The sequence below is a fragment of the Chinchilla lanigera genome, unplaced genomic scaffold, assembly GCF_000276665.1.
Source record: "Chinchilla lanigera isolate Chin_1 unplaced genomic scaffold, ChiLan1.0 scaffold00055, whole genome shotgun sequence".
Taxonomy (NCBI): domain Eukaryota; kingdom Metazoa; phylum Chordata; class Mammalia; order Rodentia; family Chinchillidae; genus Chinchilla; species Chinchilla lanigera.
In genome coordinates, this window is record NW_004955456.1 from 16173992 (window position 1) to 16192774 (window position 18783).

At 49.7% G+C, this 18783-nt stretch overlaps 1 protein-coding gene and 2 long non-coding RNA genes across 6 annotated transcripts in view; 2 read left to right on the top strand and 1 right to left on the bottom strand.

The window, feature by feature from the left end:
* LOC106149899 overlaps positions 1-2500 on the top strand; it is a 10017-nt gene extending 7517 nt beyond the window's left edge. Inside the window, exon 3 of the long non-coding RNA XR_001236365.1 lies at positions 2366-2500. This is a non-coding gene — a long non-coding RNA (uncharacterized LOC106149899). The remainder of the gene's footprint in view (positions 1-2365) is intronic.
* Positions 2501-7898: 5398 nt separating this feature from the next.
* Positions 7899-11607, bottom strand: Trim56 (tripartite motif containing 56). 2 transcript variants are annotated; one of them, XM_013520643.1, is made up of 4 exons: positions 11503-11586; positions 10999-11201; positions 10777-10906; positions 7899-10679 (listed from the first exon to the last, which is right to left on the bottom strand). In XM_013520643.1, exon 4 carries the CDS (start codon positions 10676-10678, stop codon positions 8462-8464), a length of 2217 nt encoding a protein of 738 aa, XP_013376097.1. In that variant the 5' UTR covers position 10679; positions 10777-10906; positions 10999-11201; positions 11503-11586; the 3' UTR covers positions 7899-8461. The 2 variants fall into 2 exon arrangements, with proteins under 2 accessions (XP_013376097.1, XP_005396928.1); XM_005396871.2 differs by lacking the exon at positions 10999-11201 and having other exon boundaries at positions 11503-11607.
* Positions 11608-11655: 48 nt separating this feature from the next.
* LOC102027817 lies at positions 11656-18231 on the top strand. Of its 3 annotated transcripts, none has more exons than XR_262917.2 (3): positions 11656-12381; positions 12668-12890; positions 18082-18231. It is a non-coding gene; the product is annotated as an uncharacterized LOC102027817 (long non-coding RNA). The 3 variants fall into 3 exon arrangements; XR_262918.2 differs by having other exon boundaries at positions 11656-12207; XR_001236359.1 differs by having other exon boundaries at positions 11656-12185.
* The last annotated feature ends 552 nt before the right edge of the window (positions 18232-18783 follow it).

The following is an 18783-nucleotide window of genomic DNA, read 5'->3' on the forward strand; positions in this document are numbered from 1 at the left end:
AAGAAAGAAAAATGCAAAAACAGGCCCAGACAGGACAGAGAGGGAAAGTGGTAGGCAAGGCTGAAGGAGCGTGGCCTGTATTCAAGCGGGCTCCAGGCTCCCAGGCGGGATCAGGACTGAGGTGACTGCTCTATGCCTCTAGCTCCCTCTCTAATGCTAACCCTTGACTCACAGACTGTGTGAGAGGCTCCAGGCCAAAGCCTGGGAAGGGGGACCCCCTAGGTCACCTTTCTGTGGGTTTCCTGCTTGAGCACAGGCAAGGTCCCAGCTACTGCAATGCTGCAATTACCCAGGATGCTGCCTCCTCTCCAGACCAGCTCTGCAGGTGCTGAACGGGGACAGCAGCCCCAGGAGCCTCGCTGCCTGGGCAACGTGAACACAGGCCACCCTCCACCTCCTCCACCAGCTCCTCGCTGCCCCAGCCTCCGCCAACTCCTACTTTCCTGCCATCAAGAAAATCTTCCCAGCCCAGGAGAAGCTGTGCATCAGGGCAGAGAGATATTTTGGGAGGTTGCCGGGGAGGGAGATGGAGAAAACACAGCAGATCAGATGAAGGTAGGAGGTGGCCTCCCGGGAAGACCTCAAGGGCAGCGTTCCCCGGGGCGGCGCAGGCTCTGTGCTCTGCCCGGCTACTTGCATAGCTCCTGGTGGCCTCCATTACTGGATCCCTCTAGCCTCACTGCCCTCGGTTTTGAGACAGGCGTGACAGTAATACCTACCTCCTGGTACCAAGGCAGACTAAAGGAGAGTTCAGGAGAGTGCACAGCAGGTGGAAAGTGCTCCCAAGTACCATTCATTCCTTCCCCTCCGTTCATTCATTCATTCATCTGCCCATTCATTCAATGTCTACTCTGGCTCAGCCACTAGTCTAAGGGCTTAGGATCTGTGAACAAAGCAAAGGCTTACTGTACATGCTACCTGGGAGAGAAATGGCAGTGGTGGGGTAGGGGACAAGCCATAAACAAGCACCAGAATAAATAAGGAAATGTTATTGTACAGTAGAAGCTTCAAGTGCCATGGAGTCCAGAAAGCACTTCCCCAGGGTGAGGTTATTATCCTTTTCCCCAGACACTGGATGTGTCACTATTATTCATGCCTCCCTTAGAAGGGAAAAGACAAATCGTGGCCCCAGGGCCTCTCCCCAGCTGTACAGTTGCCAGGCCGTCCCAGGTCAGGCCCCACTTGAAGGAAGGTGACTCCGTTTGGAATAAACTCACTCTTCTGTTCTCCAAAGTGAAAGATCGCTGCAGAGGAGCCGCTTCCAGTGTGCTTGCTCCGTGTGAATCAGAAGCCCTCGTCCCGAGGGGTCATGGAGGAAGGCGCCTGTGAGCGCCTGACCAGGGCCTCCACCCCCTGGCAGGCAGAGGGAACAGCCGTGTGTGCTGTTCTCATGGACCAACCCGGTCCAGGCTCCGACTCCCCGGCCTGACTGGACTTGGTTATTCTTTCTCTGCCCCTGTGGCTGCTTTCTTCTGGACAGCCAGACTGTCCCTAACCTACTATAGGGGAAGAGGAAATAGACTGCTGTTTCTGAATGTGATAAGATGTTTTCTAAATTGCCCTTGAGCAAAATCAAGCCCAGAGAGCCCGCTTCCTTAGCCCCCCACAGTGGGGAGGGACGCTGTGACCATCTGTCCAGCCTGTGCCCAGCCTGCGACACGTCCCTGCCTTCCCCAGCCCACAGCGTGGCCTCTGTTGCTCTTGTCATCACGCCCCGCAACGTGCGTGTAGGAGAGAGCGCCGCGGTCTGTGTCCATGGCCTCTCGCCGAGGACATGGTTGCTCACCAAGGTCGTGGGCAGCGCAGGTGGCCCGGGTGTCTCCGGGCCCGTGACGTTCGGCAGTGCACAGGAGGAGCGATGGGGTCAGCCACATGGCGAGGAGCATGAGGCCCATGTGAGTCTTACCGCAGAGGGAGGTGCACCACCTCCACACCACCGTGGGGTTTGGAACTGGGAACAGCCTGTTCTCCCCACAGTCACGGCTCGCAGGGGCAGCAGCGGTCTCTCCTGCCACCGGGCCCCCTCAGTGCTGAGTCATGCTCCCCGGGGTTCACGGAGGCGCCAGGCCAGAGCTGGCTGAGTCATCAGACGATGAATTTCAGAATTCTTATGCCAGTTGTCACCGCAGTGGCAGAGGCCCTGCTCCCTCGCCGAGCCATTCAAAGCATTCCCTCCCCGGCTGTCATTCCCTCTCCACCCTGGGGTCCTTGGCAGTGAGATCAAGAGAGGGGAGGGGGCCAAGGGGTGTCCAGGGGCTCCTTTCCAACACCTCCATTCCAGACCTCTTCTAACAGGGACCATCTGCTCTGTGAGCACCAGTGAGCACCTCAGATCTCATTTTGCCCGCTGTCACTTTCTAAACAGATGGACTCGGGTGACCTGGCCGAGGATGAGTTGCCTGGGAGAGCAGAGGACCTGGTGTCAAACTGGGAAGGGCAGCTTTGGAATCAGACGAGCCCAAAGCCGAGTCTGAGTCGTGGGCAAGCCTCATCCAGCCTACGTGTCCTTATCCATCAAATAATGCGAATGATTCCTACTCCGCAGAGACCAACTGCTGAGCAGGCACAAGCAAGGACTCAGTCACTGCTGTTTGACTTCCTGTGTTTGATGGGGAGACCAAGGGCTAAGGTCTTTTCTCATCCTGCTCTGAAAACCTCAGAGGGGAGCAGAGGCTCATTCAGGATTTCTTGGAGACTAGGTCAGGGGAGGGGGTTTGGCCAGTGGATTCTAGAATCCTGATCTTCTCGACCTGACAGGGAAGGTCACAAATCAGCATGCTAAGAGCTAGTGAAGATGTTTGTTGAATTGTCCCACACTGGTAAACAGGCAGAGAGCAATCTGATGGGCACAGCCACCCTCAGCCGGGCTCTGTCAGACACTTCCTGCACGTCACACCTCCAAGAAGCCATATCCCGAGCTGTGCGCATGCGTGCAGCCCGCACCATCTGGATCCCCTACTCAAAACCACTGGGAAGGCTTAGCCCTGGAGATGCACTTCTGCACAGCTGACCCCATCTCTCCTGCCGGAGCGAGTGAGCTGAGACGGAAGGGACCACAGTGGTAACTGTGTCACACCTTACGGCTCCTGCAGTGTCCCCCAGGAATGTGTGCGGCCATCCTGGGAGTCACCGTCAAGGCAGGCACGATAGTGATTTCCTCTGCTTTCTTTCTGGGCCGGAATGTTGCAGGCTCCCCATACCCATGAACTCATCTGAGCGAAAGTCTGAATTTCTCACAGAAACTTTATTAAAAGAAACAGAGAAAAGAGATACAAAATGCATCACCAAAGGAATGAAAGAGTACACAGCACAGATGCCTGAGCCTCTGGCAACTCAGAGATGGGCTGGGCTATGCACTAAGGAAGGGAACCAAGGCTCTGGTTTGTTGTCCTCAACCCAGGCTGTCTTGTCCACTCAGCCAACCTTCTCGGGAGACAGTCAGGCTGCCTTGCCAGAGCTCCTTGTGCCCACTTTCCTAATTTCTTTCGGCACAGCTCCTCCCCCACTGGCCCCCAAGACACTTACCCAGCACTTCTGGAGGGGTCTTACTCGACTTTACTCTGCCTTCTCCACCTCTCCAATCACAGGAGTCTGTGGGCCTCAGAAGACCTTTGTTCCTGTCCTGATACACTGAATTAAACTATGTTCGTGAGCCAGTAGGGTAAGCTGGTTCCGCTACCCTTGAATCAAATCACCTGCTTTCCCACGCCTGCATGTGAACTTGGTCTTTCTCCTGCTAGAAACATCGTCTTGGGTACTCTTTCTGGCAGCTGTCTATCTCAGCTAATACAAAACTGCTTTCTCCCTAACATTAGCCGATGTCTGCATCCCTGCCCCATCTCCCACTCAATTTATAGGACAGCTTAACGTCTCAGCGTCCCTGCCAAGGAAAGACAGTCGGACACCTTGGTCTTGGCACCCACCGGTCAAACTTTGCCAGTTCAGGTCCCCAGCCCCATCAACTTCCTTTGAAAGTTTTTTCATTTCTTTCTGGGACTTCTGCCCCTTTGGAATTCTGTCTCTGCAGTTTTAGAAAATGACATCATTTTGTAGATACAGTAATAGGAAGATGACAGTGAAGGAGAGCTATTCCCTCCCAAATTATATCTTCTCTAAACTATTAAAAGATTGGGCCACTCTTGCCATTTTTAACTTTCTCTAAATGTCTGCGATCATCAGTCCTTAATTAGTGCAGTCAGATTCCCAGCTGGCTTTTAGGAATGGCAATGAATCTTAGCAAGCTGGCCATTGGTCCCTTCTGCTGTAGTCACCACGTGTCTTTGAAGATGGCTTCTTCACGTCACTGTTGGAAAGCAAAACAAAACAGCCTCCTCCAGAGGTGGACAGTCCGCAGACAGCAGCTCTACCCAGACAGTTCTTGAGCATCTACATCACGATATGTGCACGTCACATCCCCATTCAAGCTTACAGATGTCAGGTGAAATTTTCCTAATGGATACCTTGGCGTTGGGCTTTACCATGTGCAAAGTACTTCCCTATACCTCTCATTCCATCCTCACAGCAACCTTGTGAGGTGGGCATGGTGGCTATTACAATCCCATTTTACTGATATGCAAACTGAGGCTCTGCTGTTAAGGAACTGGAGCAAGACTGCATAGCTATTTGTGGAAGAGCCAGCACCCAACCCAGATCTCTGCTACCTCATTCTCTTCCCCCTTTCCAGCATAAAGAATATAAACAAGGTCTTCTCCTTTATCTCCCTCTACCCAAACAGCATTCTCCCAACCAGTCTATGTACAACCTGGACAACCAAGAAAAGAACAACTGATCAAGCTGTCATATCCAACATGGAGGGCTGCTATACATCAAAAACACTGAATTAAACTATGTTCTGATACACTTAATTTCCTTCCTTCCTTTCATTAGGATTCCCAGGTCCCAGGTAAGCATTTTACTTCCAAATTATGCTCAAAGCTACACTTCCCATTCTTTCACACTTTGCCAGCATTGAGGACCCTTTCACCTCTATCCCTTTAGGAGGAATATTTAGTATTTGCCTCTGTCTTCCAATCCCCCTGGGAAGTCAACTGGCCACTTCATCTCTTGAGCCACTTGTGGGATTCTCTCTTGCAGCCAGGGGACATTTCATTTCTCAAGGTCTCAGTTGCTGCTTTACTGCCTGAGTGGGCCATGTCTATCCTGGTTCACCAACCAGGTCCTCCGCCCAAGGCCCCTATGCATCTCTAGGGAGCTGCTGTTCCAAACTGAGCGACTCTCCCAGAACCCCACTCCACAAACACAAAAACTGGACACCCTGATCTCATCCCTGCTTTTGACACCAACTGTAGGCTGGGAAGGCACACGAAGGACTGTATCCATAGTGCCCCCTACTGGAGCTTTCCCACTAGCCAACATTTTTACATAGCATAGTTAGCTATGGCTATGGCATTCTGGGGTGGGAAAATCTCTGGAATCCCTTTCTAAACATGAAATCACTTCACAGATGTTTGCTGAGCACCCACAATGAACTATTAGGTGCTAACTCTGCAGACAGAACTGCAGTGAAGATAGACACCATCTTGGCTTTCATACCACTTCTCTTTTATTAGTTGGTTCAGTAGAACCACCACTTGGTCTGATTTTGCGGTGAGCCCAAGACTGCCCCAAAGTCCAGAAACTCCACAATTATGCCTTTACCTATGGGGATGGCCTGACCTCTTTCCTGGGGCAATTTCAGGTCCAGATAGGCCCATCTCTGGTGACACTTCCCCCTTGCTGAACCCTAACTTAGCTGGGATTCTCCTCCTCCGCTCCTGTCTCGTCTCTGAACCATATTTGTTCTAACTATACATCCACTCAACTCCGGTAGTTATTCTCGAAGATCACTTATAGAGGTGCGTTTTGTGGAAGTAACTATTCAAGCATGTATATTACGTCATGGATAAATACTAGCTGAAGTAGACTGTGCATATATGAATAATATCAGAAAATAACTCACATAACTCAAAAAGAACCCAACCTCCTGTACCACTATTTACAAATCAGAACCTATCTCCACTCAATTACTCTTCAGACATACTTTTCCTTTGCTGTTATCACTACGTGACCATAATTCCAAAATCTCCTATTTTTTCGTGCTTATGACCGCATCACATAACTGCCTCTTCCAGATTGCCTTCATACTCATCATACTCAAGGGCAGAGCTCATTCCCTTAACAGACCACAGTCTGCTTAGCTGTCACTCCACCACTGAAGAGTTTCCAGTTAATGACTGGACTACAAAGGGCAGCCACAAATGTCTCTGTGCAAATATTTTTCCTAATAAATTATTTTCCCAGAATGTATCCCCCAAAGAGAGATAAGACAGTCCTAATTTTTTTTTTTAAACTTTTGTCAAGTATTGCCCCACTACTCTACCGAAAGCATTCTTTATGGTGCCAGGAGTCTACATATTTCTCCTTAGCATATTTCAAAAATTCTGTGTTTGGTTTTTTTTTTTTTTTTTGTCTTTTTGTGGCAGGGTTTCACTATGCAGTTGAGGCTGGCCTTGAACTCAACTCTGTAGCCCGGGCTGGCCTCAAACTCACAGTGATCCCCCTGCCTCAGCCTCCCGAGGGCTGGGATTACAGGAGTGCACCACCACGCTTGGCCTGAAAATTCATTTTTGACGAAAGCAAGTTGTTTTGTTTTGTTTTGTTTTTTTCCCATTTTACTAGCCCTTGCCTGTTTGTGTTTCCCCCGGGTGCATAGCCCGTTTCATTCTTTTTCTAATTAGGTATCTTAGTCATTCCATACAGTATTTGAGACTTGGTTTCCCCTCATCAGATCAAGTCTATATAGTTGTCTTATCTTACTGGCTTTCTTTCAATCATTATTCTTTGCTGTATGTGTATTTTTATTTTTATATGATTGAAGTTGTCCACTTGAACACTGAAGGTTTGCCCCATTGTTTCGATAAATAAGAAATCCTTCCCAGAAAAGGATTTTCTTTTTCCTACCCTTGGTGTCCCGATTTTCCATCTGGGCTTGCTCTGAATCCCTCTGGTTTTCATGAAGGCTCCACCATCCGTGGTCCCTACATTGACTCCCTTCTGCTCATCTCTCGACAGCCCTTGGCTACCCACGCCCTGTCGCCTACTCAACCACCTCAGTGCCCCCTCTGCCACCACCACCTGCACGAAGAGTTGGCGGCCATGGTCACCTCTAACTGCATCCTTCCCTTGATTTTATACCTCCTGGCCCCACTGCCGACTTCTCCGGTCCTCTGCCCGGCCAGTCAGGCCAGTCCCACACTGGCCTCTAGGGCTCAACAGCCTCTCAACTTCTCCACTTTAATAAAGCCAAGCAAAGGTTAACAAGGAACTCTGCTGAAAAACTAAGGGGAAACAAACAACAACAAAAAGACTCCAGAAAATGTGAAGGAAGCCTAACAGAAGTGTTGCATGGTGGAGAGTTTACAGGGAGCACAGGTGTTGCCTTGGATGATCTCTGCGTGGAAGGCATGGAGGGCTCCCCTTCCCCCACACCCGGCTTTTCAGACACCAACTCTGCACAGCTGGCTTCTCTGGCCGCCTATTCTCTTCACAGCCTCCGAGGTGACCACCTACCGCCTCTGCTTGCGCCTGCGCTCAGGCCCACATGAAGCCCAGGCTGTACTTCCCTGGAGAGCTAATACTTCCTGGCTGCAGCCGGCAGATGTGCCACTGTTATCTGAGGCATTTTGAGATCTCAGAGCTCTGGTGACCCCAGGCACCCCTGTGCCAATCTGAGGGCAGCCAGTTCTTGGTTCCTTCACACAATGCCCACATTTGATCTATCCTAGGTCTTTTTTTTTTTGGTGGTACTAAGGAACTCAGAGGCTTCACCCTGTGCTACATCCCCAGCCCTGTTTGTTTTGAGACAGGGTCTCACTAAATCTCTGAAGGACCCAGCCTGGGTTTGAATTTACAATCCTCCTGCCTCAACCTCCCAGGGTGCTGGGATTACTGGCCTCTGCCACCATGCCTGGCTCTAGGTCCTTCCTGTCTCAGAGGACAACATGTACCCGCCTCTTCAGGACTCCCTCTTGGCTACTCCACTAGGAATGGTTTTGAAGAATGCAAATCAAGACACACTTACAAATCCCAGGACTCTTAAACTATATAGCAGTGGCCTCACCAGCAGCATACAGTCACATACAAAAAGTAAGAGGCTCGGCTGACGTCCAGCACCTTGTGTCCCACTGCTTCTTTTTTTGTTTGTTTGTTTTTCTCTGGTACCAGGAACCGAACTCACGACCTTGCGCTTGCCAGGCAGGCGCTTTTGCCGCTGAGCTAAATCCCCAGCCCCTGTCCCACTGCTTCTATGGTCACACGGAAATTGGTCCCCACCCCTGCACATCAGAAAAGGGGTTAGTAGTCTGGCATTTCATGCTGAAACACTGGAACCCCCTGCCCTCCAGGAAATGTCCTCAGCCACCATATCCCACCTTCCCCCCCCCTCCCCCCAGCCCTGACCCCTCTAACTGTCAGGCCAACGGACCCGAAAGACATGGATGGTCCCATTACTGAGAGACACGACCAGATACCTGCCGTCTACCATGGTGGTCACCCGAGGTTTTTCCAGGCCATGGAAGGCTGTCAGGAAGTCACCAAGAAGTGACCCCTTTGGGTCCAGAATCACCACCTTGTTAACCTCTCGGATGGTCAGGAAGATGTAGCCCTTCTTATCCACAGACAGGGACCCCGGCTGGCAGCCATGCAGGCCGGGTCCCTTGTACTCCCCAAGCACCTGACCCAGCCCGTCACACACCACCACGCTATTCTGCTGCCAATCGGACCCCACAAAATTGCCCTGGGGGCTGGTGGTCAGGAACACCAGCGCCCGCTGGCCCCGGCTGGCCTTGCCCCCTGGGATGAACCGGGTGGCCAGGCTGCCCTCCATGTTGTACACCTCCACGTGGCCAGCCACACTGACAGCTACCCGGTCCCTGCTGGGCAGTGCGGTCACCGCGTGGCTGGCCTGGCCAAGGCTCAAGGCCCGGCGCCACTGCACCTCACCACTGGGGCTGATAAGATAGAGCCTCGCACCGGCCGAGAAGGCCACCGCGTCTTGGAGGGCAGCCACGCTGCATGGGGAGCAGCCCTCAGGGACCGGCACCGTGCCCTTGTAGTCGCCATTGAGGGAAAAGCGCTTCAGCGCCCTGTTCTGCTCATCGGCTACCAGGATCTCCCGGGGGCCGAAGGGACACAGCCCAGTGATGCGAGGGGACCGCTTGTCCCCAGGCATCCGCGTGGGGAAGGTGCAGTAAAAGATGGGCCTGGGGAGGAGGCCTGAGCCATCCAGGTTTGGCCCCAGGGCGGGGCTGGGCTCACGGGAGATGGATTTGCACCTGCCTTTGAACTTTTTCTTCTTGTTGGATCTGCCACCCCTCTCGAACTGGGGTCCTGCATCTTCCTGGGGCGACTGGGCTTTGTCCTCTTTCGGGGGTAGGGCTCCATCCCTACCCTGGGGCTGGACTCCACTCTGCCCCTCTGGCTTGGCTGCAACCTCTTGCTGGCTCTGGCTTTCAGGCCCTCCCTGGGTACCCGCTTCATCTTTCCCACCATCCTCCACCTGCTGCTCCTCGAAAGACAGCCGAAGAAGACGGCACTTCTTGTCCAGGAGCCCGGGGTGGAGCTCGAGCTGGGGCAGCAGGCAGGGTGCCGGCCCTGGCGTCCAAGGACAGCCCTGCAGCTGCTGGAGTCTCTGGGTGATCGCCCCCTCCAGTGAGAGTATCTCAGCCTCACGCCCCAGGCTGAGCACCCGCCGGGCAAAGGCAGCCGCTGCCCTGGCCACCTGCTCCTTGTCCTCCAGCTTGGCCAGCCTCTCCCGGGCAGCCTCCTCGGCAGCTTCCACATGGGCCCGCAGCTGTCCCAGCACCTCCTGCTTCTGGGCCAGCAGGGCCCGGAGGACCCCTTCCGCCGCCTCCTCCACCTGTATTCCCACCCTGGCGGCCTGCTCCCGCAGCCGGGCCAGCGCCTCCTTTTCCACCACCCGAGTGGTCTCCAGCTCCATCAGGTTGTTGTCCACGCCTGCCAGCAGCTGCTCCAGGCCGGGTCTCCGGGCACTCACCGCCTCGGCCAGGGGCAGGCAGGGGTGGTCCAGGTGGGGGTCCAGGCGGCACTCACGGCACAGCAGCTGGGAGCAGGGCTGGCACAGGAAGCGCAGAGCCTCCCCAGGGTGCTGGGGACACTGGGCCGCCTGGCGCTCCCGGGCCTCTTCGTCATACCACCCTGCCCTGTAGCCCACCAGGTCCACCACGCGGTGGGTGTGGGTCTGGCGGGTACAGCGATGCCCGTCGGCACAGGCCTGGCACAGGTCATCGGCACAGTCCAAGCACCGGGCTGTGGCCGGCCCTCCGGCACTGGTGCCCCCGACCAGGGGACACAGGGCACAGGCCGGCTTCCCAGCACGCAGGTCCCCGCAGGCCCGGGCCTTCACCAGGTCCAGGAGCCCATTGACAAAGAAGTTGGTCTTGAAGGCAGCCACACCAGTAGGCGGCACGGGCACTGTCTCACGGCACTCGGGACAGCGGACGTGGCCGCCCTGGGCCAGCTGGGCCAGGCAGTCCTGGCAGTAGGTGTGCAGGCAGGGCAGCGTCTTGGGTGTGTGTAGCTGTTCCAGGCAGATTTTACAGGCCAGGAAATCACTGCTCAGAGCCTCCAGTAGGGAGGTTGGGGAGCCCTGGGAAACCATGCTGTGAAGCAGGGGTCAGTGGGATCGGGGGTCAGAGGGCGCCTCCATCCCATCCCTCATCTTGAGCCTCCCCCACATTCTCAGGTCTGGGATCTCACCTGGTCAGGAATTTCCTTCTGGCTTCCTGGTGACTTAGAGCTGGCTCTGGCCCTAGGGAGCCACCCTGTTCCTCCTCCTCCTCTTCCTCCCCAGGCACATTCAGCAACCCTGAACCTGGTTGAGTCAGGCCTGTGCGAAACGAAAGACCAAGAAGGCCCCTGGCCTTAGAGGGCAGAAAACCTAGGTGACAGGCCTGTGGCAGGGGTGGGGTGAACAGGTACCGGGGTCCGCTGGGTGTCCTGGGAGAGGAGCGGCAGGTGAGCGGTCACCTTGGCCCTGCAGCTGGGGCAGGGTCTGGCAGTCCTGCGAGCCGCCCTATCTCCCGGGGTCTGAGAGGGCAGCATGGGGTGGGGGCTGCTGCCCCATTTCCGGAAATGGATCCTGGGCTCCTGTTCCGGAGTTCTTTCCTTTCAGCCTTTCCTGCCTAATGCATTCCAGAAACTTAGGAAGGAGAGGAGCTGTGGGCTCCCGGCACAGGGGCTGAGGGGTCCTCCACACAGAGATCTGGTGGTTTTTCCCCTTTCCCGGGGCTGGGGGGGCGGGTCGGTGATGAGGGAGGGTCTTTGGGGGCAGCTCCCCGGGGCGGGGGCGGAGTGCCCATTTCCCGCCCTCCCGCCGGACCCCTCTTTCCCTCTCCCCTCCCTTCCTGTCCTCGCGCCCCCCCCCCCGCCCCCCACACCGTGCAGATCAGCGGTTGTTTTTTAGTTGTCCCCACCCCTGCTTACCCAGCCAGAGCTGCTCTAGGGGAGCCTGGGGGACCCCTGCGGCCTGGATACCGCTGTTGCTGACAGCCAGTGAGAGAAACAAAACTGAAACTAACTGTACTTGTGGTGCAACTTCCGTCCCTGCCCGGGACACCGCGAGCCGGCTCAGGCCCCGCCCTCTGCCCACCCCGCCCGATCTCCCGAGCTCCCGGCCCCTCGGCGCGAGCGTGCGTGTGTCTGTCTATTGCAAGCAAGGCTCGGCCTGAGGAGCTGTTCTCCTGCGGTGATTCAGAGGCGGGGACCTAGAGAGCAAGCCCTCAGGCCAGGCCTGCAGCACGGGCCGCACCTCGGCCTGGGCGAGGCCCTGCGTTGGGTAAACCTTCGCGGAGCAACGGGACGCCGCCATTGGCCACAGCGAGGCTTTTGCAAGGCTCCCTGGAGGAGCCGGGACCGAGAGGAGGGGCACATAGGCTTGCGGTTCCGGAGGGAGAACGCAGGGAAAGGAGTTCCAGGAATCGAGAGCAACATGAGTTTGGGGATTGAAAAATGCACTAGGCACGCAGTGTTTCAGCTGGAAGGAGTCTGTCTATCAGAAGAGCCAAGGATAGTTTCTCTATCATTTGGTGGAAATTTGGAAGCACCAAGAAGTTAAAAGAATTGCCAGGGACTCCCATAGCCCCAGCACTCAGGTCCCACAAAAGTTGGTGGGTGTCTGCAGGGTGGGAGGTGAGCTCCTTGCTGAAGGAAAAGGTCTGCTGTCATGACAGCTTGGTCAGTGCAGGGCCCCAGACGCAGCTGCCAGGGAGGGAGGTAGACGGGGATCCAAGAGGGAAGTCACAGCTGCCGAAGCCGGGACACTGTCCTTCCAGGAGGAGGTGGCCGGCGCTATAAACAGGACAGGTGAAGGCACCTCTGGCTTCAAATTTACAAGTCCCCCGACCCAGGGTTGGGGAATGGAACCCAGGGCCTTTGCACGGTCCTTTTGTTTGTTTTTGTTTCTCAAGAAGGACTGTGTAGTTCAGGCTACTCTTGAATTCACTATGTAGCCCAGAATGGCCTTGAACTCAGAGTGATGCTCCTGTCACAGCCTCCTGGGTTTTGCTATTACAGGCAAAGGCCACTATGACCGGCTTCGTCTCAGACCTTTTAAAAAACATACTTTGCTTTCATTTTATTTCATTCACAGGTAAACTGTGCTACAGAGACATAAGTTACCAAGGTCACTTAAAGTGCTACAGAAACAGAAGAGCCAGCATCTGTTCCTCTTCTGGAGAGTGTGGCAACCAGGAAGATTTCATGGAAGAGGCAGCAACTGAAACACATGCACATGCGCGCACACACACACATACACGCCCACATACACACACATACACTAAACAACTGCTTAAGGCATCTGCAGTGTGTGCCAGGTGAGCCATGAGCATCTCCATGGATACGCACTAACCAAGAGGCCCAGGGGAGGAGGGAGAGCGTGGAGGTGGGGGTGGGACAGGATCGTGTCTGTGGCTCTTAAGGGTGACTCAGCGGAGGGACCCCAGGCAGTCAGTCTCATAAGAGTGGGTGGGTGCAGGCAGGTGGAACCCATCAAAATTCCCCGCTGAGAGCGCTGTGAGGCCGGAAGCCAGCAAGAAGCTCCTGCAATCAGCCCTCCCCATCCCGGGATTCAACCTCCTCAGGTTCTCTGTCCCTGGATTCAACCAACTTCCAGTTGAAAATACCAGGGGCAAGACTTGCAGCTCTGCTAAATATGCACAGACTTCTTTCTTGTTTCAAGATTCCCTAAACGTGCATGGAATACCTCCCTTCTCCCATCCCAGCCCACTGACAGTCACGGGTCTGATTTCTTCCTCTTTAATTTTGTCATCTCAAGAAAGTGGCACACATCTGTAGTCCCGGCACCCCAAGGCTGAGGCAGGACGACTGCCTTGAGTCAAGGACTGCCTGGGCTACAAAGTGAGCTCAAGGCCAGCCTGAACTACATAGCAAGATCCTGTCTCAAAATAAACAAACAAAAAAGAGTATTCTATAAATGGAATCAAAAAGTATGAAGTCTTTCTTTGGAGGTGACTTGTTTCACTTTGGGTAACATCCTTGGGATCCACTCAAGATACATATATATATATACATATACATATATATATATGTATATGTATATATATATATAGAGAGAGAGAGGGAGAGGGAACTTGGATTATATATTTTGGTACTAGAACTCGAACTCAGGACCCTGTGCTTGCCAGGCAGGTGCTGTGCCACTGAGCTACATCACCAGCCCCCAAGTTGTATATTTGTCAGTAATTTGTTCCTTGTTATTGCTGAGTCATGTGGCATTATTCAGATGTACCAAATCCAATAGCCACATGGGCACTGGCCTTTGGATTATTTTGGGTTTGGTTAACTACCAAGATAGCTATGACGAGCACTCATCACAGGTTGTACGAATCTGAGTTTTCATTTCTCTGGGATAAATGCTCAGGGTATGTTTGATGGATTGTAAGATAAGTGCATGTTTAGTTTTACTAGAAAACGCTAACCCTTTTTTTCCATTCTCTTCAGTAATGTATGATATTTGGTTTCTCCACATCATTGCCAGGGTTTATGATTATTATTTTTTTGGTACTGGGAATCAAACTCAGGACCTCACACTTGGCAGGCAGGTGCTGTGCCACTGAGCTAAATCCCCAGTCCACCAGTGTTTATTAGTCAGTATTTTTATTTAAAAATTTGTATCTGTATGTCTTCTTTTTATGTCTTTTCTTCTTTCATATAGCCTCTTTTGTGAAGTATCTGGTGCTCTTTTGCTGATTTTTAAATGGATTTTTAAGATTCATGTTGATTTTGAACAGTTTTTATACATTCTAGATACAAGGAATTAGTCAGATATGTGATTTGGAAATATTTTGTCCCAGTCAGTAGCTTATGTTTTCATCCTACTAACAGTGCTTTTGGAAAAGCAATGTTTTCAGTTTCGATGAAGTCCATTTTATCAGTTTATTCTTTTTGGGTTGATGCTTTGGGGGAGATGTCTAAGCAGTGTTGGCCTAGGCAAGGGTCACAATGACTTCCTTCTGCGCTTTTTCTTGGAGGTGGATGGCCATGACACTTGCAGTTAGGTCTCTGGTCCATTTGGAATTAGTTTTATTCATAATTTTGTGGTAAGGATCTTGGCTTCTTGGTTATTTGCATCTAGATGTCCCACTGTTCTAGCATTATTTGTTGAAAAAAATTCTTTCAATTTTGAATTTTTTAGCACCTTTGTAAAAAAAAACAGTTGACCATAAATGTGTTTTTTTCCCCTGGATTTTCTATTCCATCCCACTGTTCTATGTGACTGTCCTTATCCCAATACAACACTATCGTGATTACTATAGTTTAATAGTAAACTTTGAAATCAGGGTGGGTCCTCAAACTCATTCTATTTCAAAACTTTAGGTCCTTTGTGTACCTTTGTGTGTGTGTGTGTGTATAAATGTTGGGTCATCTTATTAATTACTGTAAAGCTTTTGGGGATTTCAGTAGGGATATCATTGCATCTATAGATGAATTTTTTTTGTTTTTTTTTTATAGATGAATTTGGAATTTGGACTTCATACTGAGTCTTTGACTCCATGAACATAGTATATCTGTTCATTTATTTAGATCGCCTTTAAATCTCAGCAATGTTTTTGTACTTGTTGATGAACAAGTTTTATCACTTCCTTTGCCAAATTTGTTCCCAGCTTTTATTATTTTTTTATGCTATTGTGCATGGAATTGTTTTTTTCTAATCTCATTTTGTGATTGTTTGTAATTTATGAAAATGCAATAGTAATCCAAGCATAAAATACAAGTAATTTGTAAGATATGTGGTTTGTGAATATTCCATATGTAGTAGCTGTATCTTCTGACCTTGTTTATTTGTTCTAGTAGATGTTTGTTTTCTTTTTTTAAAATAGAATCCTTAACATTTTCCCCATATAAGTTTATGGCATCTATGAATAATGACAAATTTACTTTTTCCTGTTAGATCTATATGTCTCTAAATTTTTCTTTTCCTTCTTGTACTTACTAAAGTCTCCTACAAAGTTTAAATAAAAGTGTTGTAAGCAGTCTTAATCTTGATCATAGGAAGGAAATATTTAGTCTTTAATTAATTCAGTCTTTAATTAAACACAATGTTAGCTTTAGGGTTTTTTGTTTGTTTGTTTGTTTGTTTGTTTGTTTTGGTAGATACTCTTTATCAGGCTGAGGAAATCTCCTCTATTCCTAGTTTCTTTTTCTTTCTTGAGAGAGGGTTTTGCTAGATAGTGCACGCAGGCCTTGAACTTACTTATGTAGTGCAGGCCTCAACCTGACATCAGTCCTCCTGCCTCAGCCTCCCAAGTGCTTGGGATTACAGGTATGTACCACCACACCCAGCTATTCCTAATTTATTGAGAGTTTTATTCTTTTTTGCTTTACTCATGACTGGGTAGTGGATTTTGTGAAACACTGTTTTTTTCTGCATAGATTGAGATAATCATATTGTTTTCTTTACTCAATTAATGTGGTATCTTACATCTACTGACATTTGGGGATCAAATAAATGTTGGCTTCCTAGGTAAAACCCAGTTGGTCACAGTATATAATCCTGTTTACTCATTGCTAAATACAGTTGCCAGTGTTTTGTTACCGATTTTTGTGTCTATGTTGATGAGTAATGTTGGTCTCCTGTTTTCTCAGTATGTCTTTGTTTGGCTTTGGTTCTCAGGGTTATATTCACCTTACAAAGTGAGTTGGGAAATGTTCCTTTCTCCTTTGGAGAAGCATTTTCATAGAATTAGTATTGATATTTATATAGAATTGGTTATTACCTCTTTCTTCTTATTTGTTTGTTCACCTTTGTTGTGTGTGTGTGTGTGTGTGTGTGTATGATACTGGGGATTGAACCCAGGGCCTTTACACTTAGCTACATCTCCAGCCTCTTTTTTAATTATTTTAAATTTTGTGATAGGATTTTGATAAATTGCCAAGTTGCCTGGCCTGGGCTCAAATTTGCAGTCCTCCTGCCTCAGCCTCCCAGAGTGCTGGGCTTATAGTTATATACCACCATGCCTTGCTATTATCTCTTCTTTAAATATTTAATAGGATTCATCAGTTGAGAAATATGGGCGCCTGGACTTTTCTTTGTAGAAAGACTCTTTTTTTGTGGGAAGATTTTTAAATTACTAATTCAAATTCAATGTTTTAATAGGGAATTGGTCAATTCAAACTTTCTTTTCCTTTTTTTGTTTTGAGACAGGGTCTTGCTATGCAGTTCAGGATGACTTGAACTCACTATGTAGTCCAGACTGGCCTCAAACTTGCAGCAATCCTCCTGTCTCAGCCTCTTGAGTGCTGAAATTACAGGCATGCTCCACCATGCATGGCTCAAACTTTCTTAATAAAGACTTACAGTAATTTGTGTGTTGACAGGAATTTGTTCATCTGGCCTGAATTGTTTAATTTGTTAGCATAAAACCCTCCATAACAGTCATTATAGTCTCTTTGATTATTTAGGATCTGTAATGATTTTTACCCTGTCATTACTGATTTTGGTAATCTGTGTCTTTTCTTCTTGACCAGCCTTGCTGAAGATCTGATTTGTGTAATATTTTAAAACTTTATAGAAAATAAAGAAGCTGGGCAAGGTGGCCCATACCTGTAATTCGAACACATGGGAGGTTGATACAGGAGGATTGCTGTTGGTCGGGGCCAGCCTGGGCTACTACATAGTGAGTTCAAGACCAGCCTGAACTATGTAATGAGACCTGTCTCAAAAAACAAAAAGAAAGAGAAGAGAAATTGAGGGAAGAAAAGATATAGAGGAGTCTTTTGTAGTTACCTCCACGTTTACTATTTCTTTTTTTTTTTTTTTTTTGGTTTTTCTACGGTACCGGGAACCAAACTCACGACCTTGCGCATGCCAGGCAGGCGCTTTTGCCGCTGAGCTAAATCCCCAGCCCCCCACGTTTACTATTTCTAATAGTCTTCACACCTTCCTGTGTGTTGAGCTACCGTCTCACTTTCTTCATCTGCAACATGATTTTCCTTCTGTCTTCCTCCCAGGGTGGATGTGCTAGCATCACATTCCTTCAGTTTGTGCTTATGTAAGGATATCTTTATTTTTGCACTTAACTTTTAGAAAATTTTTAAATAAAAAATTTATTTTAGCCAGGCATGGTGGCACACGCTTGTAATCCCAGCACTCAGGAGGCTGAGGCAGGAGGATCGTTGCTAGTTCGAGACCAGCCTGGGCTACAAAGTGAGCTCAAGGCCAGCCTGAACTGCATGGCGAGACCCCGTCTCAAAAAAGACCAAAAAAAAAAAAAAAAATTAAACAGAAAGATTGTAGCCTGGCAGAGAAAACAGCCTAGAATCCATTTCTTTTAAAGTAGTTTATCACCACTCTAGCACAAAATTACCCTACCCATAGCAGATATCTATCTATAGATATAGATATATGTCTCTCTATATATCTATATCTATCTATGTATAAAATTGTCCTTGACTTCACGATGATAAATTTTAGAAAATACTGAAATTCTAGAAACATGGCTCACAAGAATCCTTTCACGACTGTCGTTTGTTTTGGTTAAACAGCCGCACAAACCTCATGTTGGAATATGAAGACGAGCACCAGCACGGATGTCCCGGATGTAACGGGGGCGTTTCCATAGGAACGAGTTCCTCTCTTCCTTCACTTGATGCTGATGAAAATAATAAAAATAAATAAATACATAAGTAAATACAGGATTTGTGCATGAACACCAGTTTTTTTTTTCACGTAGAGTAAAGGGATTGAACGGGACAATGAAAGAGCAGAGAAGAGCAGGCTGCGGCAGGCTGCATGGGTTTCTGTGGAAAAGGAGCCCTGGCTCTCCCGCACCAGGTTCTATTTTTAGCAGTCGCTTCCTGTCAGCGACGGGAACAGGTCAGGTGCGGCTTTGACCTTCACTTCCAGCAGGGCAGTGCCTAGATTATTGACTACCTGTCAGGTCCGAATCTGCCTCATTGACAAGTCTTACAGTGCCAAGCCAGGCGTTCCTTACTTTATTAGGTGGTAATGCCTCTTAATCTTTCTTCTCACTTTACATTTTATTTCTTTTAACTGACAAATAATGTTGTTTATATTTATGGGGCATCACATATTTTATTTCTTTTAACTGACAAATAATGTTGTTTATATTTATGGGGCATCACATGATATTTTGATCTCTGGCTACATTATGGGATGACTGAATCAAGCAAATGAACATATCCCATCTCAAAAATTCACCTTTGTGGCCAGACATGGAGCGGGCA

Coding starts and splice junctions, on each gene's coding strand:
- Trim56 (XM_005396871.2), bottom strand. CDS start 10,678: ATGGTTTCCCAGGGCTCCCCAACCTCCCTACTGGAGGCTCTGAGCAGT.